This window comes from Hemiscyllium ocellatum, chromosome 10 (genome assembly GCF_020745735.1).
Source record: "Hemiscyllium ocellatum isolate sHemOce1 chromosome 10, sHemOce1.pat.X.cur, whole genome shotgun sequence".
Lineage (NCBI taxonomy): Eukaryota > Metazoa > Chordata > Chondrichthyes > Orectolobiformes > Hemiscylliidae > Hemiscyllium > Hemiscyllium ocellatum.
In genome coordinates, this window is record NC_083410.1 from 37,339,887 (window position 1) to 37,367,651 (window position 27,765).

The 27,765-nt window shown below is 38.8% G+C and overlaps 1 protein-coding gene across 2 annotated transcripts in view; it reads right to left on the minus strand.

Moving 5' to 3' along the window:
* Positions 1 to 27,765, minus strand: part of mta3 (metastasis associated 1 family, member 3) — a 154,776-nt gene that overhangs the window by 26,532 nt on the left and 100,479 nt on the right. For both annotated transcript variants that reach the window (XM_060831404.1, XM_060831405.1), the window contains 2 exons: positions 24,687 to 24,789; positions 8,678 to 8,777 (listed from right to left, as the gene is read on the minus strand). In XM_060831404.1, the coding sequence (XP_060687387.1) occupies positions 8,678 to 8,777; positions 24,687 to 24,789 (203 nt within the window). The remainder of the gene's footprint in view (positions 1 to 8,677; positions 8,778 to 24,686; positions 24,790 to 27,765) is intronic.

Genomic DNA, 27,765 nt, shown 5'->3' on the forward strand with positions numbered 1-27,765 from the left:
TCTCTTCTAAAAGATTTGATCTAAAGTGTAAGCCCTGGCAGAAGAGCTCAAAGCTCCGAGAAGCCTGATTTCTGAGCTAAAGGGGTGGCTGGGGTCATTATGGAATATCTGTGAGGCAAACTGTTCCGTGGGTAGAATGTATAAGGAGGTGGTCACAATACAAACTAAGACTCCACAGGCAGGAAGGGAATGGTTGACCACCAAGCAGAGCAGGAATTTTCTGTGACTTTAAATACTATTGAAAGAAAAGACATCTCAAGGGAAAATAGCAATAAGCAAATTCATTCTACCACAATTGGCTTTGCTGCATGAAGTAGTAATAAGCACCCAAATGCAACAGTTATCAGAGATTCAATTGTTTCCGTAGTCACAAACAAGACTCCAGGATGGTATGCTGCCTCTCTGATGTTTGGGCCAAGAATGTCTCAGAGCAACTACCATGCATTTTGCAGGGGGAGGGTTTGGTACACATTGGTATATACGATATAGGAACACACTCTTTCGTTTAAACTTAAAAACAGAATATAGGCAATTAAGAAATAGATTGAAAAGTAGAACCTCAAGAATGGTGATCTCAGTGGGAGTATTACCAATGCCATGTGCCAATCAGAGAAGAAATAACATGATATATCAAATGAACATGTGGATGAATAGATTTGATGCAAGGGCTTCAGATTCCTGGAGCATTGGAACTGGTTTTTGGAAAGACAGGATCAGTTAAAACTCGACTAGTCATCCCTAGCAGGACAGAGACTGCTGTCCGAGTGGAAGCATTTACTAGAGTAGTTGGAAGGTTTTAAAGTAACGGGATTGGGACCTATGCAAGGAGTCAGAGAAAGAGCTTCAATGACAAGAACTCAATACCAGAAATGGGAAAAAGACAAGTAGTGGGCAGAGAAATCAAGGACCGGGATCAAACAGGGCCTCAGTGACAAATAGAACATAGAACAGTTCATCACAGTACAGGCTGTTTGGCCCTCAATGTGCCGAACTTTTCAGATCAAACTAACCTACATACACTTCATTGTATTATCTTCCATGTGCTTATCCAAGAGCCAATTAAATGCCCCCACTGTCCACTGGCAGTGCATTCCATGCACCAACCTCTCTCTGTCTAAAGAACTGGGCGGCACGGTGGCACAGTGGTTAGCACTGCTGCCTCACAGCACCTGAGACCCGGGTTCAATTCCCGACTCAGGCGACTGACTGTGTGGAGTTTGCACGTTCTCCCCGTGTCTGCGTGGGTTTCCTCCGGGTGCTCCGGTTTCCTCCCACTGTCCAAAGATGTGCAGGTCAGGTGAATTGGCCATGCTAAATTGCCCGTAGTGTTAGGTAAGGGGTAAATGTAGGGGTATGGGTGGTTTGCGCTTCGGCGGGTCGGTGTGGACTTGTTGGGCCGAAGGGCTTGTTTCCACACTGTAAGTCTAATCTAATCTAATCAAACTGACCTCTGACATCTCCCTTAAACCTTCCTCCAATTACTTTAAAATTATAGCCATTTCCATCCTGGGAAAAAATCTTTGGCTATCCACTCTATCTATGCCTCTCATCATCTTGTACACCTCTATCAAGTCACCTCTCATCATTACTCGCTCCAATGAGAAAAGCCCGATCTCTCTCAACTGAACTTCATAAGACATGCCCTTCAGTCCAGGCGGCATGCTGATAAATATCCTCTGCACCCTCTCTGAAGTTTCCTACAGTGAGGCAACCAGAAATGAATACAATATTCTAAGTGTGGTCTAACCAGGTCTCTACAACGCTGCAGCATAACCTTGCGGCTCTTAAACTCAATCCTCTGCTAATGAAAACCAACACACCATATGCCTTCTTAACAACCCTATCAACTTGGGTCTCAAGTTTGAGGGATCTGTGGACATGGACCCCAAGATCCCTCTGTTCCTCCACTCTGCCATTTTTCCTGCCTTTAACCCTGTATTCTGCATTCAAATTCGACTTTCCAAAATGAATCATTTCACACTTTTCCAGATTGAACTCAATCTACCACTTATGGGCCCAGTTCTGTATCTTGTTAATGTCCCGTTGCAACCTACAATAGCCCTCCACACTATTCACTACTCCACCAACTTTCGTGTCATCTGCAAACTTACTAACCCAGTCTTCCAATTGCTAATCTAGGTCATTTATAAAAATCACAAGCAGCAGAGGTCCTAGAAGAGATCCCTGCGGAACACCACTGTTCACTGAGATCCAGGCTGAATACTTTCTATCCACTACCACCCTCTGTCCTCTATGGGACAGTCAATTCTGTATCCAGATAGCCAGATTTCCCTGTATCCCATGCCTCCTTACCTTCTGACTGAGCCTACTGTGTGGAACCATATCAAACACCTTGCTAAAATCCATGTACACTACATCCACTGCATCAATGTTTTTTGTCACATCTTCAAAGAATTCAATAAGGTTTGAGAAGCATGACCTGTCCCTCACAAAGCCATGCTGATTATCTCTAATCAAGCCATGGTTTTCCAAGTGATCATAAATCCTGTCTCTCAAAATTCTCTCCAATAATTTGCCCACCACTGATTTAAGACTGACTGGTTTATAATTCCCAGGATTATCCCTATTCCCTTTGTTGAACATAGGAATAATATGTGCCACCCTTTAATCATCTGGCACCACTCCAGTGGACAGGGAGGTCTCAAAGATCATCACTAATGGCTTATCAATCTTCCCTCACTTCCTGTAGTAACCTTGGGTATATCCTGTCTGGCCCAGGTGACTTATTTATTCTCATGATTTTCAAAAGTTGCAGTACATCCTCATTCTTAAAATCAACCTATTCAAGCATATCAGCCTGTTTCATGTTGTCCTCACAAACATAAAGGTCTCTCTCAGTAATGAATACTGAAGCAAAGTGTTCATCAGGACCTCGCCTATCTCCTCTGACTCTAGGCACACGTTCCCTCCACTATGCCTGATCGGCCTCTGGCCATCTTCTTGTTCTTCACATAAGGTGTAGAATGCATTTGGGTTTTCCTTAATCCTTTATGCTAAAGTTTTTTCATGCCACCTTCGAGCTTTCCTCAGTCCATTCTTCAGTTCCTTCCTGGCTACCTTCTAACCCTGTCTGATCCATATCTCTTCAACCTTAAGTAAGCTTCTTCCTAACTCTTGACTAGAGAGTTCACATCCATTGTCACCCAAAATTCCTTCACCCTACCATCCCTTCCTTGCCTCAGTGGGACAAACCTATCCAGCACTATCACCAAGTGCTCCCCAAACAACCTCCACATTTTTGCCGTGCATTTCTGAGAGCATTTGTTCCCAATTTAGGCACCCAAATTCCTGCCTAATAGCATTTTAGTTCCCCCTCCCCCAATTAAATAATTTCTCATACATCCCATCCCTCTCCATGACTATATCAAAGGTTAGGAAATTGTAATCACTGTGACCAAAATGCTCTCCCACCAAGAGATCGGACACCTGGCCTGGTTCGTTGTCAAGCACCAAATCCAATATGGCCTTCCCACTAGTCAGCCTATTTACATATTGAGTCAGGAGCTGTTCCTAGACACACCTGACAAAAACTGCTCCATCCAAACTATTTGAATTAAGGAAGTTCCAATCAATGTTAGGGAAGTTAAAGTCACCCATGACAACAATCGTATTACTTCTGTGCCTTTCCAAAATCTGCTCCTCAGTGTCTCTGTAGTTACTGAAGGGTCTGTAGAAAACTCTCAATAAAGTGACTGCTCCCTGAAGCAAATAATGAGAATAAGGCAAGTAATGTTAAAAGCACAAACCCTAAGGCTTTGTGCCTTAATGCACAGGGAATTTGCAAAAACATTGATTAATTAATCGTGTAACTGGATGAAAACAAGTTTGATATGGCTGGGATTGGTGAGACATGTCTGCAGGGTGACGAGGGATGAGAATTGAATGTCCAAGAATATTCAGTATTTAGGAAAGACAGAGAAAAATGAAAAGGTGGTGATAGAGTTGCATTGCTGTTCAAAGAGGAAATCAATCAACAGTGAGGAAGAATATTTACTCCAATGAAGTGAAATGTATATGGGTAGAGCTGAGAAACGCTAACGAGAATAAAACATTAGTGTAGAAGGTTGTAAACAGACATCCAAACTGTAGAGGTCATGTTTGGAATGACATTCAATGGAAATTAGAGATGCATTCAATAAAGGATCATTTTTATTAAGAGTGACTTCAATATTCATGTATATTGAGCAAATCAAATTAGTAACAATACCGCGGAGCAAGAATTCCTGGAGCATATACAGGTTAATCTTCTGGGCCAACACACTGAGAAGCCACTGAGACTCCACGGGATGGGCATCTACAATGAAAGCATTCCTCATCAAAATGGAGACTGATGTAGTGGATTTGGAGACGAGGATGGTGAATCTACATAGAAGAAACTATGACGGTATGAGGTACAACTTCACTATGATAGATTAGGGAATACTACCTGAAAAGGTGACTGTGGAAAGGCAATGGCAGTCATTCAAGCAGCATATGGGTGAACTGCAACAATTCCGTCTGGCACAAAAGTTAAAAAAAGGGAAAAGCAGTCAAATCATGACTTACAAGGGAAATTTAAGATCCAAGAAAGGGATATACAATTGGCCAGAAAAAATAACAGACTTGAGGAGTGGGAGCAGTTTAGAATTCAGCAAAGTAGGATAAAGTGATTGATTAAGAAAGACAAAATAAGAGTATGAGAGTAGGCTAGTGGAGATTGTAAAAACTGACTGTAAACATTTCTATAGATATATGAAGAGAAAATGATTGAAGACAAATATGAGTCCCTTACAGTCAGAAACAGGGGAATTTATATAGTTTGGTTCTGAGCTTACAAATGAGGTGACAAATACTATTCAGGAAATGTTGGGGAACAGAGGGTTTAGTAAAGGGTGGAACTAAAGGAAACCAGTATTTGTAGGGAAATGGTTTTGGTATACTGACCTTCACAGTGGGAAAATTCAAATGCAGATACAAGGATGTCTTAATGCAATTATACAGGGCCTTGGTGAGACCACACCTGAAATATTATGTGCAGGTTCTTGCTGTACAGAAACTGCAGTAAAGGTTTACCAAACTGATTTCTTCTAGACGGAAGGTGGTTCGCGTGTGGAGTAAACTTCCCAAGGTAGTGGTGGATGTGGGAACAGTTACAACTTTTAAAAGACACTTTGATTAGTTCACGATTAGGAAAGGTTTGGAGGATATGGGCTAGGAGCAGGCAGGTAGGTCTGATTTAGTTTGGGATCATGTTCAGCATGGACTGGTTGAACCAAATTGTCTGTTTCTATGCTGTATGACTCATTAATTGGAGTTCAGAAGAATGATGGGGAATCTCACAAACCTATAAGATTCTATCAGGATTAGACAGGATAGAATAGGAAGGATGTTCCTGAAGGTGAGGGATGTCCAGAACCAGGAACCAAGGATATGGGCTAAACTATTTATGACTGAAATGAGAAGAAATTTCTTCACCTAGAGCATAGTAAGCCTGTGGAATTCAGTCGAGGTCAAAACACTATGATTTCAAGGAGGACTTGGATATAGTGCTTGGGGCTAAAGGGATCACAGGAAATGTGGGAAACACAGGAACAGGCAACTGAGTTGGGTGATCAGCTGTGATCATAATGAATGGTACAGCAGATACAAAGAACCAAATGGCCTATTCCTGCTCCTATTATTCTATGTTTCTCAATGGGACTGTGTCCAAATTGCCATGTGTTGATGATATCTAAGCAGAACCAAGAGTTCCAAAAAGGGATGATTTTAAAAAGAAGAATGCAGAACATATCAAAAAGGAGTACATAGAGATATGAAAGAGTAGAGGGCAAAATACCAGTGAGCACACAGAGTCGCGTCACGTGACATCAAGAAAAAGTATCTTGCAAGTAACAAATGGAAAAACTTACAAAAATCAAGAGGGAAAGCAAAGTAATAAATTCTGGGAAGTTTCTATATTTTGGAAAGAGTAAAGTTGGCTCAAAATGAAATGTAAACAATACAGTCCAAAACCAATGAGGTGGTACTCATAAATATGTGAAGGCGCTTTCAGAAAAATAAGGATGATGGGAGCACTTTAACTAGGTTAGGAGGCACGCTGAGGCAGAAATTAAGAATCATATAAATGTGTTGGGTGAGCAAGAAAGACAGGAGGAAACCCTGCATTAACAGTTGATTGGTTCATAAATTCTACTAACTAACAGGAACAAGTGATTTCCCCCAAAGGGCAAAAAGCCAATGTTCAGCCCAATATTCATTCCTAATATATCCAAAGCTATGCCATTTATTTGCATAGGCTGCTTCACCAATTTTCAATCAAGATAGATAAATGTTCTCGACTGTTTGACTATCAACCATCTATACAGAATTTGGCCCTACCATTCTCAGTGGTGACAAATAATAAGATAACAATTTGAGTCTCTGCCACAGAAAATGGCCCCAAAAAGAAATCTCGACTCAAGGCCATGGAGTGTAAGAACTGTCAGGAAAATAATCAAGACAGCGGAACACAGATTGTAGGCAGGATAGAATATTAAGCCAAATCTTCAATCTAGTTAGGCAGTATGGAGGATGAATACTTTTTAAAAAATCCATGACCTAGGTAATGAAGATCTCATTAAATTACAATTGTTCACATTCTCAAAAGCCAGGAAAAAAAGATTTACGAGGATATTGCCAGGACTAATGGGTCTGAGTTTTAGGGAGAGGTTGGCCAGGATAGGACTTTATTCCTTGGAGCATAGGAGAATGAGGGTGACCTTATTGAGGTGTATAAAATCATGAGGGGCATAAATAGAGTGAATACATATAGTCTTTATCCTAGGGATGGGAATTAAAACTGGAGGTCACAGGTTTAAGGTGGAGGGGAAAGATTCAAAAAAGACCTGAGGGGCAATGCCTTCACGCAATGTGGTGTGTATATGGAATGAGCTGCCACAGAAAGTAGTTGAGGCAGGTACAATAGCAATATTTTTTTTAAAAATTGGATAGGTACATGGATGGGAAGGGTTTGGAGGGATATGGGCTAAATGCAGGCAATTGGAACTAGCTGTGGACACCATGGTCAGCATGGATTAGTCTGAGTTGAAGGGCCTGTTTCCAAGCTGTATTACTCTATGACTCTAAAAGAACAGACCAATTTCTTTGCATTAGAAGAACCAGCAATCTTCATTATGCCAGATAGAAGGATGAACTGAATGTGAGCATGTGTCCACAGAAAGAACAAAGAACTACAGCAACTGCCTATCTCTGTCTCCATCCCAATCCCACAAGGCTAAATTCCCTAGGCACTTAACAACTAGATCAAAGAGAAGACAATACATTAAACCAGCGCCTCTTAACATTTGCAGATTAATACTTCCTGAGGTTTAAATAATCATAAGGTTCGTTGAAATAACAAATGTACCTTCTATAACAAAGGCAACATATCAGCTGATGGAAGAATTATCGATTCTCCTACCAAGCCCAACTGAGTGCAAATATGAAGCCTATCTCCGTCAAACATGAGCCAAAGTTAGCATCCAACCCTTTAACCAGCAGAGTTGCATCACAGGGGTAGATGAGAACCAGCAGAGAATAGAGGGATATGTCTCATGTTCAAGTATTAGTTTAGACAGGATTATGATCGGCACAGACATGAAGAACCAAACGGCCTGTTCCTGTGCTATTCTGTAAAGGACTGACCAGTATGCAAGCTAGATTAGATTCCCTACAGTGTGGAAACAGGCCTTTCGGCCTAACAAGTCCATACCAACCCTTCAAAGAGTAACCCACCCAGACCCAATCCCCTATCCTATATTTACCCCTGACTAATGCACCTAACACTATAGCAATAGCAACATTGAACATGGTCAATTCACCTGACCTGCACATCTTTTGGATTGCAAGAGGAAACCGGAGCACCCGGAGGAAACCCTCCCAGACATGGGGAGGATGTGCAAACTCGATACAGTTTTGTACTGTTGCCCAAGGCTGGAATTGAACCCGGGTCCGAGGCACTCTGAGGCTGCAGTGCTAACCACTGAGCCACCATGTCGCCCAGTGAGCTATCAATTAATGTTTACACAGATCAGGGGGAAAAAACACAACACCTAAAAGCAGTGACAAACTGCAATGAACCTCTGAATCATCACCTCTACAAGCTCACCCAGCAGGTACTGAGTAACACAATTTAAATATGGCAACTGATTGAACATAACAAGAGTAGGTTATTCAAACACCCACCCTGCCAAAGCCTATTGTGGTTGCTTCATATCTCAATTCCATTTTGAAAATTTCAACAGGTCCTAGCATTCACATAAATTTGAGGAAGATAGTCCCATACCTACTTCTTGTGAAAACTATTTCTCCACTTTACGCCAATTAACTTCATTCCGAACATAAATTTACAACGCCTTGGTCTGGATTTCTTTTTTGAATGTCAGCTAAAGATAAATACTTGTGAACTCATTTAATTATTTCAATACTTGAAATGGTGACAGCATTATTGAGGCATTCCAAGTTGCTTCCCACAGTGATATGCACAATGCTGTATGTCAAAGGTATGTATAGACATGGAATGGGAAGTAATGACGTTGACACTTAAACTGGATTATTAAATAATTTGAACTGTTATTTTTCGATGTACAGTTATCTGAAAATCCTTTGCCAGTCTCTAGTAAAACTGCATTGAACTTACCAGAGTAATGTCCCTTGAAGCAGCTGCAGCACTCATGTGTAAACTCGGTTGTCTGACTGAACTGCTACAATCCAGAGCTCGAGCAAATGTACCCACAGCACTGACAGAGAAAAGAGATAAGGGAATGATCAAAGAGTTTTCGGTTTGATTACCCTGGAGGGCTTAGGCAAACCCTTGTTGGTAGACAATCAAATATGAGATATGCTTTTCCTTTTGATTTCTAGAGTCTACAGTATTGTGCTTTTCATACTGATATTTTACTTTGCTTTTTTGAGTGGATTTGCTGCACAAACACATGCAACTTATTCCACGCCAAACAATTTCCAGGCCACATAGATAGCATTCATGTTCCTGGTTATTTAGTTTGGAGCTGGGGCAGAGATAGAAAATGTTTCTGCAGAAGCCAAAATATAAATTTAGCTATTTTTACATTTCAATTTGAATGTTAAAATAAAAATACTTTAGATTGGAGTTTGGAACCTATTGCAATAACTTCACATCAAAGTTCAACTGAAACATAATGTACAGGTGAAATAAATGCATTTTTTTCCACTCTACTGAAGGACAAGATGGGTCACTTTGTAAGTATTTGATGATGCAGGACATATGGCACAGAAGCAGCTACTCTACCAACCAGTCAATGTCTGTGTTTATGTACCAGTGAAGCCACTGATTTGAGGTGATTTTCCTCACAACTGTTAAGATATGCTGTCTTTATATTATAAATTTGTTTTTGTAGAACATTATTTTGCATAGAGAATGAACAAACAAACAAATGAACAGTGAAGAACTGAACAAAATACTGTCACCAATTTGATAATTTGGTGTTGACAGTTGTCAATTGTTTATATTTTAATAACTATGCAAATAATTTATAGAACAAAGTGCTAATTGGAAAGTGAGATGATTTGAACCAATCGAAAAATTGCACACTGTATAAACAGTTCAAAAACTTTGCTATGCCAGAAGATCATTTCCTATGTCCATTAAGCACACCAGATAGGAGGTATTTAAACAATGGAGAAAGTGAGGTCTGCAGAAGCTGGAGATCAGAGTCAAAAATGTGTTGCTGGAAAGCACAGCAGATGAAGGGTTCTGGCCTGAAACGTCGATTCTCTGGCTCCTCGGATGCTGCCTGACGTGCTTTGCTTTTCCAGGAACACACTCCCGGTTCTTAAACTATGTAAACCTATATGTGTAGCATTTTCAACAATTTGCACGACCACTCCAAGTTTTAAAATTGTCAGCGACGTTGGTTGATTTAAAAGGAGCTGATCAAAACTGTTAAATGTCAAAACACCACCCAGTATGATGTAATAATTCAGAACATAAGTTCTTAACTACAGCTATTGGGTTTAACTGGAGGTTGAACTTGGAGTATCACAATTAATGTCAATACCTATAGGTTTCATTAAAATTCTTACTCCTGGTGATTCCTGCCAAAATGTGTTCGTGCAGGTAATAGTAAGCATAATATCTGATGTGCTTTTATTTTTGTACACGATAGCACATGTGGCATATATCACAGTGTTCTAACTGACTCATAACTAGAACTTTATTAAGTACATACACTCATATGATGTCTCACATTTACATAGTCTGGGTTATATGCTTAGATAATATAGTACATAAATAGATGAGTGGTTGATTAACCGACTGAATAGCTTGTTAAACAACTCACAAGCACTGTATAGAGAATAAGTAAAACAGCTTATACCAGAATGCCACATATAGTCAGAGATGTACAGCATAGAAACAGACCCTTCGGTCCAACCCGTTCATGCCGACCAGATATCCCAATCCAATCTAGTCCCACCTGCCAGCGCCCGGCCAGATATCCCTCCAAACCCTTCCTATTCATATACCCATCCAAATGTCTCTTAAATGTTGCAATTGTACCAGCCTCCACCACATCCTCTGGCAGCTCATTCCATACACGTACCACCCTTTGCGTGAAAAAGTTGTCCCTTAGGTCTCTTTTATATCTTTCCCCTCTCACCCTAAACCTATGCCCTCTAATTCTGGACTTGCCCACTCCAGGGAAAAGACTTTGTCTATTTATCCTATCCATGTCCCACATAATTTTGTAAACCTCTATAAGGTCACCCCTCAGCCTCCGACGCTACAGGAAAAACAGCCCCAGCTTATTAAGCCTCTTCCTGTAGCCCAGATCCTCCATAACCTGGGAACATCCTTGTAAATCTTTTATGAACCCTTTCAAGTTTCACAACATCTTTCCAATAGGAAGGGGACCAGAATTGCACGCAATATTCCAACAGTGGCCTAACCAATATCCTGTACAGCCGCAACATGACCCTCCCAACTCCTGTACTCAATACTCTGACCAATAAAGGAAAGCATACCAAACGCCGCCTTCACTATCCTATCTACCTGTGATTCCACTTTCAAGGAACTATGAACCTGCACTCCAAGGTCTCTTTGTTCAGCAACACTCCCTAGGACCTTACCATTAAGTGTATAAATCCTGCTAAGATTTTCTTTCCCAAAATGCAGAACCTTGCATTTATCTGAATTAAATCTGAATTTATCTGAATTATCTGCCACTTCTCAGCCCATTGGCCCATCTGGTCAAGATCCTGTTGTAATCTGAGGTAACCCTCTTCGTTGTCCACTACACCTCCAATTTGGTGTCATCTGCAAATTAACTAACTGTACCTCTTGTGCTCACATCCAAATCATTTATGTAAATGACAAAAAGTAGAGGGCCCAGCACTGATCCTTGTGGCACTTCACTGGTCACAGGCCTCCAGTCTGAAAAACAACCTCCACCACCACCCTCTGTCTTCTACCTTTGAGCCAGTTCTGTATCCAAATGACTACGTGTCCCTGTATTCCATGAGATCTCACCTTGCTAATCAGTCTCCCATGGGGAACCTTGTCGAACGCCTTACTGAAGTCCATATAGATCATATCTACTGCTCTGCCCTCATCGATCTTCTTTGTTACATCTTCAAAAAACTCAATCAAGCTTGTGAGACATGATTTCCCACGCACAAAGCCAAGTTGACTATCCCAAATCAGTCCTTCCCTTTCCAAATACAGGTACATCCTGTCCCTCAGGATTCCCTCCAACGACTTGCCCACCACCGAGGTCAGGCTCATCGGTCTATAGTTTCCCAGCTTGTCTTTACCGCCCTTCTTAAACAATATTGCAATGCCATCTAGCTGTCTTAAAGGTATAGCGCCTTCCTAAAATCTGTGCAATAATACAAGAGTATCAATCTTGGCTTTGAAAGCTTCTTTCTCCACAGTCAGAAATCATTCCAACACTCTCTTTCAAATGTTTGTGCACAAAGTGGTGAGGCTAGTTGGCCCTTGTAGCTTAACCTTCCATAGAAACTTAGGCTATTTTCCTCCAAAGATCTACGTGAAAAATGGCCACTTGGACAAATACTACAGGCTTATTATGCCTGCAAAACCATATTCCAAAGAGACATCAACTGCAGGAGGAAGAAATACAGTTGAAAAATGATAACGCAAGGTGTTTATGTAATTTGAATTTCAAGGAGACTAGATCTTTATTCATAAAAGTTAATTGCAAAACCTTTTGTAGAACACTTCAAACACAATAAAGATACATATAGGATCATAGTTCTTAAATTTGTCATTCACAAAATTATCTTTTTGTTTAAAAAGTACATTTTAAGTCTGTTACAGAAATATTACTGAAGTATTAACTATGCAATTGAAATTAGTAAAACGTCTTGGTTTCACAGTACCCGAGACAGAAATTTTTAAAAAGTGTTTTTTTTCTGGAATGAAGAATAGCAAGTGTGATAACTATAATTAATGCTGAAAATGTGTTCCTGGAAAAGCGCAGCAGCTCAGGCAGCATCCAAGAAGCAGGAGATTTGATGTTTCGGGCATGTGCCCTTCTTCAGGAATTATCTTCTCGAAGATAATTAATGCTGACCCTTGTCTAAAGAAATAATACAAGTGCTGCAATAGATAATACATGTATAAGTTTCTCTTTAGCCAAAACTCAAAATTTCACTTCCTTAAGTACAGATGAATTAGTCACTTACATTAAGAGATTGGAGCATTTTAGAAGTGTGCCTATGTTGCCCCATGAGATTTAACAATTTGAACTCCTTTGCGATTTGAATTGTTCATGAAATAACATCAGCACAAGCTAACAGAATGTCTTCTACTTCTCAGTGTTAAGAGTAAACTACTTATTAAATATTTTTGGGATTACAATAATGATCCTCCAAATAGCTAAACTAATTTTTTAAAATGTAAATGAAGGGCATAATCTTTGACATTAAAAAACTTGTTGTGGTTCTGTTCGCTGAGCTGAGAATTTGTGTTGCAGACGTTTTGTCCCCTGTCTAGGTGACATTCTCAGTGCTTGGGAGCCTCCTGTGAAGCGCTTCTGTGTTGTTTCCTCCAGCATTTATAGTGGTTTGTCTCTGCCGCTTCTGGTTGTCAGTTCCAGCTGTCCACTGCAGTGGCCAGTATATTGGGTCCAAACCAACAGCCACTCTCAGACAACAATTCACCAGGACAAAGGACCCAATATGAGCAAAACCAACATAGTGTACAAAATCCCATGCAAGGACTGCACAAAACACTACACAGGATAAACAGGAAGACAGCTAACAACCCGCATCCGCGAACACCAACTAGCCACGAAACGACAGGACCAGCCATCCTTAGTAGCCACACACTCAGATGACAAGCAACATGAGTTTGACTGGGACAAAACTACTATTATAGGGCAAGCCAAACAGAGAACAGCCATGGAATTACTAGTGGCATGGCATTCATCCACAGATTCTATCAACAAACATATCGACCTGGACCCAATATACTGGCCACTAGAGCTGGAACTGACAACCGGAAGTGGCAGAGACAAACCACTATAAATGCCGGAGGAAACAACACAGAAGTGCTTCACAGCAGGCTCCCAAGCACTGAGGATGTCACCTAGACAAGGGACGAAACGTCTGCAACACAAATTCCCTGCTCAGTGAACAGAATCACAACAACGAGCACCCGAGCTACAAATCTTCTCACAGACATTAAAAAAACCTCTAAGCTGTCAAATAATTACAAAAGTGAAATTTCTACAACTGATTGGGCAATATAAAACATTCCACAGCAGAAAGAAGCCAGTCATTCTGTCATCTCTCTTCTAGCTCTTTGAAAGCTCTGTTCAATTAATCTCCTGCACACTTCTTTATCATAGACCTGAATTCTTTTATTTAAATAATTATCCAATTGTAGAACTGAGTTATTTTTCAATGATTAATAATTCTGACTTGTCAAGCAGGTTTCAAACTAAATTATATTTTGTTTAATTGGGATTAGTAGCCAAACAATTTCTGCAAGAAGAAAGCCACATGGTCATGGTAAAAAGGAAGTTTAAGGATTTTGCCTGTTTTTATGAATCTGGTTAGCACAAACTTAAGCTAGCACATGGCAATGCTTTGAGATAAAAGAATTTCCATTCAACGCTGGTGTCTGATTTAGTTTTGCTACATAAAGACTGTAACAGGCCTATGGGTATAGGTGTGTGTATATATAGACTCTTGTCGTCTTGCAGTTGTTTTAACCATTTTAGATGCATCAGTTGGGACATCCAGGTTTACAGTTAATCAGTGGGAAGTGTTACAATATATATATATAGCAGGCAGACATATTTATGGCCTCATTGCTGCTGCCTCATCTTTGTAAAGATCTATGAAGATGATAAACTAAAAGAGATAGCTGTTACAAAAGTGAAGGTCTTATGTGATGTGCACCTCAAAGAATGAATCAGGAGACATGAAATGATGATACTAAAATGACCATTACTTTTAAAGAAAACATGTAAACATCAGTCAATAAGAGAAGAGATCTCTCCCCAGTGAACTAGCATTCCAAAGTGAATCATAACTTTTGCTCAGTATTTTTTTTTGTGTTGTCACGTGTAGTTTATAGTAAGATAAAACAAATTACAGCAAAAATCTTTTCATTTGTCACCACAAAGTGGTACCATTTTGTATAGTTTAGGAAAAAGGAAAATATACAAAGATAAAGCTCGAAGAGAGTCCATCAGTCCTGAGCCAGCTCATCACTGTCACCCTGCGTCACCATTCCTCCATCACTGTCAACACTGGACCAAACCAACATCAAAGTCGCCAATTCTCAGGTGCTATCTTTGCTGCTGGGCCGATATTCCACCACCACTGCCTTGCTGCTGCCTGTGCTGGACCAGCCAACAGCAGACTCGCATCTCTCGAAGCTGGGCCCACTCATTGATGCTGCCATGATGCCCTTCTACCACTGCCAGCAACAGACCCAACTGATAATAAAGTCACCAATCCTCAGGCGCCATTTTTTGCCACATGTCTACTTGTTGGCGTCACCTCTGCTTATGTTGCAGCCACTAATTCCCAGTACAGTGCTTGCTCCAGAAAAGTAAGGGTTCAGTCTTCCCCACACTGGGCCCGCTCGAGCTCCACGCAGACCTGCCCAAGACCTGCACCCTGGCCCTGCACGACACCACTTGAGGTCTGTGCCCTTGGTCTGCTCGAAGTCTGCGTGTTGGGCTCTCGCTGATGTCGATGCTGTCCAAGCTCAGCATAAAGTAAGTAAGTGAAAAAAAAGGGAGGGGGAAGGTGGAACAAAAAAGACAACGAAAAGCACTTGGAGCGTATGACCTCTGGAACAGGAGCCCAACTTGGCCATAATCTTGGACCGGTGGATGTCAAGATAAACCTAAATTATGTAAAACATGTGAAAACATATCTGCATGGATTTTTTTAACTAATCAGAACCATTAAAATTTGGCTCGCTCATTCTCAGTCTATAATTTAATTGACTCAGGTCTTACAATTAAAGGGCATCCAAAATCTTCCACAATTCTCTTTCAAAAGTTACTACTACATGCCCTTCATTGGTCTTTGAGAAAGTACATCCCAGATCAAAACAGCTCATGGTGTATAAAAGTTAGCACCTACTCTCTGGATCTTTTGCTACATGTCTAAAATCAATTACTTCTAATTACCAACTGTCCTGTTGGATGCTCGTACCATTTTGAGAAGATATTTTTTGCCACAAATCAAGTACACATTAACGTTGCTCTTGCCACCTTCAGCACTTGGTGCATCCACACTACAAACTAGGGTTTCAAAGAATATGTTTCAGAAATAAATGGCAACCTTTTCATTTTGCAAAGAAATATGAGGAAAAATTAAACAAAAAATGATTTGATTGACAAGTATTATTCACTTACAATTGGCACGGGAACAGAATCAGAGTTTACTAAAAAAGATATTTCTATAAATCTGAAAGAAATATAAAAACTATTCGGAAAAGCCTGGGGTGGGGACAAACCTTTCTCACAGTACTTACAGATGCAGCAATACATAATTAAACCAGTATAATGTCCAAGTTGGTAAAAACTAACAAGTAAAATAAATATTTTTTATAACGTTAATAGTCCAAGCATCAAGTTAACATTTGTGCCAAACTCCCTTTTAAAATTTCAGTTAGTTACTCCTCCACAACAATTTCTGTAGCAGCTGTGTTGCTTTAATTTATGTTTGTTTTCAAGTGTCTGTTTCCCTCTCTCTCTTTTGAAAAAGATAATCGTGTGAATTGTAATGCATTTACCATAACTAAACTCTCAACATGTATAATGCCAGCCTCACTGTTGTATAACTTAAGAGTCAATCTTTATAATAAAAATATTAGTTCATTTTTGTTCCAAACTCAATGTAGATTGACATTTGTCTTTCAACGTTAGTGCCTTATTCAATCCCTAACAAGTCAGCATTTTGTTTTTAGCAGAAGGACTACATGAAAATGCTTCATAATTTTTGTTTTAAATTCTTTCTTATCACAGCATATGTTAAAGAAGAATTGCTCCTGTCACCATTGTAGGATGGCCTGTACTGACTCTGTGGTAGAATTATTACATTACTTGCACTTTGTAGTCCTTTCCATAGCACTATAAGTAATTTCCTTAAACATCTTTATCCAATTTCCTTTTCATACCTTCTTATCCAATTTTAGGCACATTTTTGATCATTTTATTCAAGTGACACAAGCAAATATTTACTCCAGTTATTAACTGAAGTGAAACTCTGAAAAGCATAAGAAAGTACTATCATTCTTCAGTCAATACTCATACACAAACATATGTATCCACTAAAACAGACCAATACCACATGCATTTCCCACTACATATCACCTGACAGCAATTCCAGAGCTAATGCTCCATCTGACTTTTCTTCTCCAATGCACAATGAGGTCACCTAGGACCTCCTTCCAGGGTCCAGCTAGGCCCAGGAAACTTAGCGTAAACTAAGTCCAGGATCTTCTCAGACAGTCCTTCAGAATGAAGGATGACTTGCTTTAACTCCAATTTAACAGATTTTGAGATGCCTGTTAAGTCAAAGCAAAATCTGCTCACTTTGCTACAAGTGGGGCAAGTGGTGCCTGCAGAGTGGGGTAAATTATTTGTTTGGAGATATGCACACTCTTTTCTGTGCCTTGATTTCACCTCTACATGTTCCTGTTGAAGTATCTCAATGTGTTTGCTTCTTTCCTGAATTAATTGTCTCCATTTTTAGTCGGTCACAGCCCAAGGACTCCCACAAGTTGGCTAGCATATTCAGCTTTTTCCAGGGATGTTTTCAAGTCAATCCAAACTCATTTCCATTGAGTCTTCTGACACAACTGAGTCTCAAGAACAGCAGTTGTTTCAGGAAACTAATATTAGGCATAAGAACATGTCCTACCCAGCAGAGCTGGTTTTGTATGATTAGCACCTTGATTCTGGACACACTAGCTTGGGAGAGGTGCTGTTGTTGGCTTGTAGTTCTTACCACTGCATTTAAAAAATCTTGTGAAGTCACTAGTAGTCGTACCTCTGCAAGATTTTATGGTCCTGCTGCAGATTATCTGGGTCTTCGAAGCATATTAGGGTGTGGGGATCATGACTGTCCAGTAACTCATAATCTTCACCTCCTATCTGAGAGATCCTGGTCCTCAAAATTTCTGGGCAGTTAAATACTGTAAATATAGTTCAGTGTTAAGTTGCTATCTTGATTTTTTTTTAGTAATCAACCACTGGACACTAAGCACAGGTTTTTATGAGCATTTTATTTGAGCAACACAAGTAGACATTCACTTCAGTTATTAACCGAAGTAAAACTCTAAAGTACAGAAAGAAGTTGAATATTTTACATTATTAGCATTGCCTTATTTGAATCTCTTTTTATACTCAACAAATAAAGCAGATGTCCTTGAGTTATAGGTTAACATGTTAAGATCTCCTTAACCCAGCAAGGGCATAAACAATCAATCTTGTCCTGAATGTGGCTTACTCCTTATTGATGTTTGTCCCTCGCAGTCTCTTTCCAAGCCATTGTTACGTTGTTTCATTAACAGTATCTCCTATTTACACAAATCTATGGACAAGAATCTGCATAAGATTCACTGCAGACAAAGCTGAAGTCTGCCTCTTACTTCTAGTGAACTTAAAGCATAATTTAACCTTTAACCTTAAAGCCTACAAATCTACATTTTCCCCAAGGTGAAACAATATTAAGCAACATAAAACAAAACTCAGTTTGTCGTTGACAGGGCCCTCAATCATATGTATCCCACTTGAGGGACTCCTGCACTTAACTCTCTTTCCCAGTCACAAGCTATAGGGCCTTATGTCCGCACACCCCATCCCAGCAGCCTCCACATTCAACAAAATATATGTAACTTCTTTCCACGACAATATCACAATTCACCCCATCTTCACCTCCCCTCACAAAAGCTCTCTCTACACATTCAGCTCCATCCTTCCACCATCTAGACTGCCTTCTTGTTCAAACACTGGAGATAATATCTGTCCTTTCTTTACTTCATTCTTATAATCTTTAGGGAGACAGTAGTAATGTGACTGGACTGGTTCCCAAAATTCCTGTTCTTTTAAATTTAATTTTCACATGTAGAAAATAATTGTAAACATTTAATGGAATAATGTATTATCTGGACTTATTTAACAAAAATATTTCATTTTAACACAAAATGTCCATAGAATCACATTGCACAGAAGAGTCAGTTCAAGTCTGTGCTGACCTATCTACACTAATCCTACTTTCCAGCACTGGGCCCACTGCCTTTTTATGTTTGAACGCTATGACACTTTGAGTGCTCAGTCACATATTTTTTAAAGGTTGTCGGATTATCCTACTCTCCTGCCTTCCCAGGCAGTGCATTCTAGATTCCCACCACCATCGAGATGAAAAAGATTTTCCCCAAATCCCTTCCAAACCTTTCACCTTAAAACTATGCCTCCTCATTATGGACACTTCAAGGAATGGAAACAATTGCTTCTTATCCATCCTGTCCATGCCTCCCAATTGACAGGTCCCCTCCCAGTTTGAAGATATCCGATAAGTATTTAGGACAAATATTTCCCTTTGTAAAACAGTCTGAGAATCCATCATTTGTGCCATCCAATATCATGTTTCAGAACTTTTTTTCCCAATTTTATTTCATACTAGTAAGATTAATTCTCAAACCTTTATCTGTGACACCCTTTGTCAAATAAAAATTGTCCCAAAGAGAACAATCATCCACTTTACATTCTATGGACAAATATATTTGATTGTTTTTGAATGAGGTTTCCTTCAGTATGTCTGACAGCTAAACATCAATATTTACTGCTCCTCCTGGTGCCAGTGTGTCAGCACTGATATTTTTAATTACATTTTTGCTTAGCTTCCTAGGCAAATGGACAACATTTATTATTATTTCCCACCATATCTCCATAAATTTTTCATTCAGAAAACCCTCCCACTGTCTGCTGGAAATTTAACTAGTGCTCTTAGTCTGGTCCCTATCCATTGCTCCACTATCTTATTCACTCTTACTCTTTTCTGTTTACTATATATTATTACAGGCTGACTGAATCCAATGCCATGTTTACAAAGTGAAAGATGAAAGTTTCTTTTCCCACATACATTCAAGTCCCTTGCCTCAAGTTTATTACAGTCTCTTGTTAATGTGAGACTCACAATGGATTGTGATGATAATCTCCTGTATTTTGTTTTGACATGTATTGCATTTATCACTGATCTTTCCAATAAGGTTAGTGTATTCATCATCTCTTACTCCTGCCTCATTTTGTAGGATCATTAACCTGTGAGAAGATGGATGGGCAATGTAGTTTTTTGTCCTTCTTCCCTTTAAACCCCTATCTCTGAAGCCAATAATAACACTTCTTTAATATTTTGATTACAGAATTTAGATCTTGTTAATGGAAAACAATTATGCCCAGATTGTGTAAACCATAAATCTACTGGTTTCCCAAAAGATCAGTCTTGTTATTTCCATGCCAATTTCATCTGTGTATTTTTGAAATGATGGACCACTTGACAATAATGGTATTTCATTTGACATTAAGTCCATGGTGATGAAGTGGTTTACTCCAGCTAAGTTAATCACCACACTTTTTCATAATTTCAATATGTTGTAATTTTAAAACATAAAGGTCAGTCCTTATTATTTGGAATCTAGATAACATTTTAACCAATCCACTCCACAGAATGCAGACTTGCATCCATTATTCAACACAGTGCAACTGAATGTGTGCAAGTAAAATATTCAATGCTGGATTGAAACTTCTTTAAAGTAGTATAATTCCCCCAACCTGATTAGTATTACTATCTTTTCTTTATGAAGCTTCTATGTCATATGTAATTTTGAAAACCTCATTACCTTCTTTAGGCAACGGATTTCAAATCGCATCAAAAACAAGGTTGATCATGCCCAGGCATTCCTCAGATTCATTCTCCTGATGAGATTCCCCAACTGCTACATTATTATAACTGCCAACAATATAACTACTGTGGGATTGTATTCAAATAATGACCAAAATTGGTCAGTGGCGAAAATAGCAACTGTGGTCGCACAGTTCGAGGCTGCGATGGAACCCCAAAACACAGTTCTTACAGTAACTTCTGTAAATACCATTCTTACATATATTAAAATGGTGTTACATTGTTTTATCTATTGTGTACAAAGATTTGTAAGCAGTAGGTTGTTTGAACATTTGCTAAGTGCTGGCTGCTACTCCTGATAAGACTAAGTGTCTGACGGTCTGCTTACATCATTATGAGTGTTAGTTCTTTTATCTTTTAAGTTCGTAAATATTAGCAAAAGTACTAGGCCTATATGCTCTAAATAAGTTAGAAATTATACACCTACTTAATAAAAGAATAAAGGATATGAAATTGATTACCACAGCTGGGTCATGAGATTTGTTTGTTATTTGCCTGTGTGAGTTTCATTCATTAACATGGTTTCACGGAAGCATTGTTTTGACAGTAAAGGGTATAGCGGCCCTGTTTAATGTATTTAATGAGTACATACTAGTTGGGTAAACTGATATTCTGTAATCTAGTCAGGTCCTGAGAGACAATTGTAAGGGCTGATTAATAGTACAATCTTTCCATAGTTTCGGGAGACACGGTGGTGGTAGGAGTTGTTTTTGAATAGGTTAGTCGTCTTTGATACTTTGATGTAAATAGGTCTGATAATGCTTCAAAGTGTGAAGAAGCAGTAATGGGTTTAGAAGTAAAGTTTTAATTTAGCTTATCTTGCAACAGCGAAATGTACTACAGAATACAATTTTGTGAATGAATCACACAACACCAGCTTATAGTCCAACTAGCTTTCAGAGCTCTGCTGCTTCAAAAGCTAGTACTTCCAAATAAACCTGATGGACTATAACCCTAGTGTGTGTGATTTTTAACTTGGCAAAAGTGAGGACTGCAGATGCTGGAAACCAGAGTGGTGCTGGAAAAGCACAGCAGGTCAGGCAGTATCCGAGGAACAGGAACAATCAGGATGAAGGGCTTTTACCCGAAACTTCGATTTTCCTGCTCCTCGGATGCTGCCTGACTGGCTGTGTTTTTCCAGCACCACTCTGATCTAAACTTTGATTTTTAACTTTGCCCACTCCAGTCCAACACCGGCTCCTCCAAATTATGAATGAATGAATGAAAACACATTATAGTAAACAAAAGTTTAGTAAAAGGTTATGAAATGAATGAATGGAAATGGGGTATTGATTGAGTATAGCGAGCTGGTGAGTGAGTTGGTGAAGATACTTATAGCAATATCTCACACTATCCTCACATCTTTATGTTATGAATCTCATTCCATAGTGAAATCTTTGGCTTGTATTTGCTCAGGTTTGCACTCCTGCTACCACTGAAGCCTTCACACTGTGTGTTAGCAGTGAATGTCCCATTTATATCACGATGGCTGCAGGAAAAGAATGTTTCTCTACAAATTCTTTTCAGGCTTCTGACATCTGTTGCAAAAGCATATTTCTTTCTAAAAAATTCAACTCCAGTTAGTACGAGAAGTGTATTGATTTTGAACCCTTGGCACATTTCAATAATTTAAAAGCAAGCCCTTGTTTGATCCAAAAAAAGTAATCTCAGTTCCTATTTGACAGTTATGCATTCCGAACTTCTTACTGTATTTCCATAACAACTATGTGTTCACATATATAACTTGCATAAGCATCAATTATAAATGAGGCCATAGAAATTTATAATGAGTAAAGGTTGGCAGGAACTATGCAGAATGGAAAATTTTAATAAATATAAGTACTATGCCATCTGGATAGCATTGTAATCAAGACAATAAAACTGGATGAAAGTACATAAATTACTGCAGAGTCAAACTGTTTTTTTAAGGAAAACATTTAACATGACCATTTATGATGCGTCCAAGCATTCTTCTTGTTACTACAAATGATGTAGAAGATTATTTTTATATGTGTTGTATAATCTGGTTATTACTGTCATTGAAAAACTAGAACAAGTTAGACCTCAAACTGTGAGCCCTTCGCGAAGGGTTCAGAATAAGTAAAAACCCAAGCAAGCAAATACACTCATATCTTTCGGAAATAAAATGCAACAGAACTAAAAACGAAATACCTAACTCCAAACATTTGTCTGTCACTCTTGGATCTTATGAAAACTGTGTATGAAGGATAGTGTATTATTTTTCACAAAAGTTAAGACAACCTCCTGTGTTGCTCTCACCACAGATATTTTATGACTGCTACTTTCCCCCATCTCACCATTTTATATTCCAAACCTCTTTTGCAGGCTTACGTTTGGGTCAATACTAGCAAGACAGCAACTAACACTTGACATTTGTTATACTGGAGATCCCTCTCTAAATAGTATAGATGGCAACAGTTCATGCATAAAATACTCCAGAGGACAAAGACCCAGTTTCAGGCTGACCTCGGGGGCCTCTCAGTTGTGGCATGCATATGATCCCCAAAATACTGGGCTGGACAAATTTTGAACTGTATGTAAAAATGGTAGTGTAAAATAATTGTTTGAGAGAATTTAGAAAGCAGCAGATAATAGATGGTCCTTGGATAAACCTAAAAAATAAAGTTAGAGCATTCAGAGTCAGGGGACAAGTAGCAAAATAGATAGCTAGCTGATTACAAATCACTCAAAAATCATCAGCACAAAATCATATAGGGTAATCAGAAGCAGTGACTGCGAAAGTAGTGACAAATTGAAACTCCCTACCATAGGAAGTTTTTGAGATAAATTGTACAGATAATCGGGCGACTGTCTGTATGGAGTATACACATTCTTCCCATGTCTGCGTGTCTTTACTCCAGGTGCTTTGGTTTCCTCCCACAATCCAAAGGTGCGAAGGTCAGGTACACTGACCATGTTAAATTGCCCATGGTATCCAGGGATATGCAGATGGATTAGCAATGGGAAATACTAATGGATGGTTGGCTGCCTTTTTGAACGATTGTAGTCCATTTGTTCTAGGTAGACCCACAATGACATAAACAGGAAGTTCCAGGAATTTGACCAAGTGACACTGAAGGAACAGAAATATTTTGTCAAGTCAGGATGGTGAATGGCTTGGAAAGGAACTTGCAGATGGTGGTGTTCTCTGCTGCTGCTCTTGTATCTCTAGCTGGAAGTGGTCATGGGTTTGGAAGATGCTGTCTAAACTGCCTTGGTAAATTTCTGAAGTGCATCTTGTAGATTGTACACACTGTTGCTATTGAGCAAAGTTGTTGGAAGGAGTATATCTTTGTGATTTGGTTTCAATCAATCAGGCTGATTTGTCCTAGATGGTGGCAAACCTCGAGTGTTGTTGAAGCTGCACTAATCCAGCCAAGTGGGAAGTATTCCATCATACTCCTGAAGTACGCCTTGTAGACGATGGACAGATTTTGATGAGTCAAAAAGAGAGTCACTTGCTGCAAAATTCCTAACCTCTGACCTGTTCTTATCGCCACTGTATTTATATGGCTAGTGCATTGCATTTTCTGGTCAATGATAACACACAAATGTTATTAGTGGGGGATTCTGTAATGCCACTGAATGCAAAGGGACAATGGTTAGGTACCTTCATGCTGGGATTGATAATTACCTAGGATTGTGTGGTGCAAAAGTTATTTACCACTTTTCAGCCCAAGCCAGGATATTGTCCAGGTCTTACTGCATTTGGACATGGACTGTGTCACTATCTGAAGAATCACAAGTGGTGATTCACATTGTGCAATGATCAGCAAACATCCCACTTATGACTTTATGTTGGGGGGAATGTCATCAATGAAGCAGCTGAAGATGGTTGGGCCAAATTTTAAATAGGAAATTTTTTGTGAAAGCTACCTACTGAAATAGCATGCAATGTAATTATTAGCTTGTGTGTTACACAAAAAAAATTAAAACTTAAAACTTTGCCATGTGATCCTTTCAGCTATTTGTTGGAAGTTCATTTTTTTTTCTAAAAGTTTCTTAGTATCTACTAGGATCATAACACACAAATAGGTTCAACAATCTTTCTTCCAACACATAACACTTAAGTGTATCTATTTTTAAACCAAATTCCCATTGATACTTCCACTTACCCGTTATGCGACTGAAATACTTTATTTATGTAATTGCAGTTAAGAATATAAGTATGCTGTCTTTATTCCTGAACTCACCGTGCAACTACCAGGAACTGATCTATCTGTCGATCATTCAAAGGGTTGTCAGGATCCCAAACCTTAACCTCCATCTTCGATTGATCTCTGGCATCTGATTCACCTAGCAAGGATAAAAATAATACAATTACCGCATGCTACTTCACTCAGGGAGCATTATGTAATGAATAGTAATATGTAGTACTTCAAGGATAATTACACAGTTTACAAGCAATTCCCATCTCCCACAAGTGAGAATCTAACTATCTTAGTTAGATGTTCAATCTACCATCACCACCTACATCTAGCATCAATATCCTGAGCACTGGCCCAGTTAAATTTTTGATCAAGTCCAACCACTATCCAAAGGGTACAAATTTGGAGTTTGATTGACTATTCTCCATTTACCAAGATGATTGACACTCCAACAACACTCAAGAAACCTTGCACCATCCAGAACAAAGAAATCTGCTTGGCCGGCACCCTATCTGCCATATTAAATAACCACTGCCTACATCACTGGTTCATAAAATAACAATAAATAAATAAACACGGGTATATATTAACTTTAGTCTGATACGGTTATTAATTATCAACTTTATCATAACTAAAGTTATATGTTGTGCATTTGGCAAAGAAATGAAGCAGATACATGTGGCCGAGTTTATATTTAAATTACTAAGAATATTTTGTTAGCACAAAATTACAATAAGATTCTTGTGGAAGAAGTAAACAAAACATTGTCCAAAATCAAGGCAGAAAATTGATCCATCTAAAGTATTTTCTATCTTCAGCTTTTGCAGTTGAATTAGACTGGTTTTTAGATCCTGTTAAGTCATTCAGGCCTTAATGTCATAATCATTCCAACTCAAGCTTCGCTACTTGCTTTCAAGCCAAGTCACAGATGCTCACCATCTCTGGTAGCATTTATACTTTCATACAACCGTAGGTTGATGAGGCCACGATACACCCAAAGGACCACAGGGCTGCTCTCTCATTTGATAGTTGACTGGTGCTACTTTAACCTGAGGTCACCACACCTAAAGTAAGGGGAGAGGATGACAAGGACAAACCTTCATGGCAAGTTCAGCCAGCATGGGAACTGAACTTGTGCCATGAGAATCACTCTACATCACAAATCAGGCGTCCAGCCAACTGAGCTAACCAACCTACGAAAGGAGGATCTGTGTAGTTGCTAAATAACGAAGAAAAGGAAAGTGTTAAACTAAGTAAAATTCTAGATTTGAAATTAATTATATAGAGTTTATAGATATATATCAGAGTAGGTATTAATTTGAGCATTTAAAATTCTTTGCTGTGTTTAACAATTGGGTCTCATTGAAATGTTAACAATTGAAATAATGGAAACAGTTTTTGAAAAAGATGAAATTCATAAATTTAGAGATTAGAAGATATGGGAAGTACAGAAGGAAGACCTAAAGTGGATTGGAATGGCTAAGAGGAACCATAAATGACAACAATAATCAACAGAATAGATTTGTAGCTGTTTTAAGTACATGTAAACCAGTTAAGGGAGAGAGATCACTGACAAAAAAAACCTTGCAAGGTATAAGGGTAAGGAAATCACTCCTCTTCTGAAACGGACTTAGGAAATAACTCAAGGAGTTGTGCAAAATGTCACACCTAACTAGGAATTTGAAATTAAACCAATTATAAGCTAATAAAAGAAACTATTTTGAAATTTAGAAATAAAACTATAGTTTTAAATTGTAAGTGGAGAACAAGGATCAAAAAGTCCATTATTCATCCGCACACTCTTACAAATGAATTGTTTTTATTATGCAGGCAGACTTGACCAGCTAGACTTCTTTTCTGCATGAAAAATATAAACATTGAGGGATAATCTGAAACAGGTTTTATAGATCATAAGGGATTTCTAGGCTGAGGAGTGGCAGATGAGAGTTTAATTTGAATAAATGTGAGGTATTGCAATTTGGTAATTAAAAACAAGGACAGAACATTGATAATTAATTGTAGGGCTCTGTTGAAGAACACAGAGACTGAGGGGTTCAGGTCCATAATTTTTGAATTTGCATCACAGGTAGACAGAGTTGTTAAGACAACATTTAGCACGCTTGCCTTCATTGCTCAGACCTTTGACTATAAGAGTTGGGATGTCATGTTGAGGTTGTACAGGATGTTGGTGATGCCTCATCTGGAATACTGTTTGCAGTTCTGGTCAACCTGTTGTAGGAAGGATGTTATTAAACTGGAGAGGGTTCGGAAAAGATTTACAAGAAGCTGCCAGGAATGGTGGGTTTTAGGCATAAAAGCAGACTGAAAAGGCTGTAACTTTTTTCACTGGAGCATAGAATGTTGAAAGGTGACTTTATTGAGGTTTACAAAATCTTGAGAGGCACATTTAAGGTAAATGACAAAGGTCTTTTCCATAGGGTGGGGAAACTCAAAACTTAGGGGACATATTTTTAAGGAGATAAGAAAAAGATTTAAAAAGGACTTCTTTTAAAACACAGAGAATGGTTCGTTTGAGGAATGAACTGTCAGAGAAAGTGATGGATGCAGATACTGTTAAAACATTTAAAATACATTCAAATAAGTCCATGAATAGGACGGGTTTGGAGGAATATGGACTAAGCACAGGCATGTGGGGCTACTTTAGTTTGAGAACAGAGTATCAAAAGGTAGCCTTCATGTGAAAACAACATGAAAAACTTCCTTCAACAGAAGTCAGATTCAGATCATGGTACATTTTACACTAAATTAAAACAGTCTAATGTTTCTTTTAAAAAATGAAGTCCAGATCTATCTTTCTACTGGTTCTACAGCATTCCACACACTCCTACAGTAATGCAGCAGACCAAATCCCCATAAAATATATTAAAATAATACCTTTAAAGTAAGAAAAAAGGTGGAGGCTAAGTGTAAGGTGTTGCATATCAGATGCAACACGATTGGTCAAACTACTTGACTCTACACAAATTACATTTGAATTTTACAATACAGTTAAATTACAGACAAGAAAGAGAAAATAATCGGCTTAACTGCGACTCTATCAAAACGTTTAACAAAATGACATGCATAATTACTAATTAACTGTTCCATTATAGTAACATCCTAT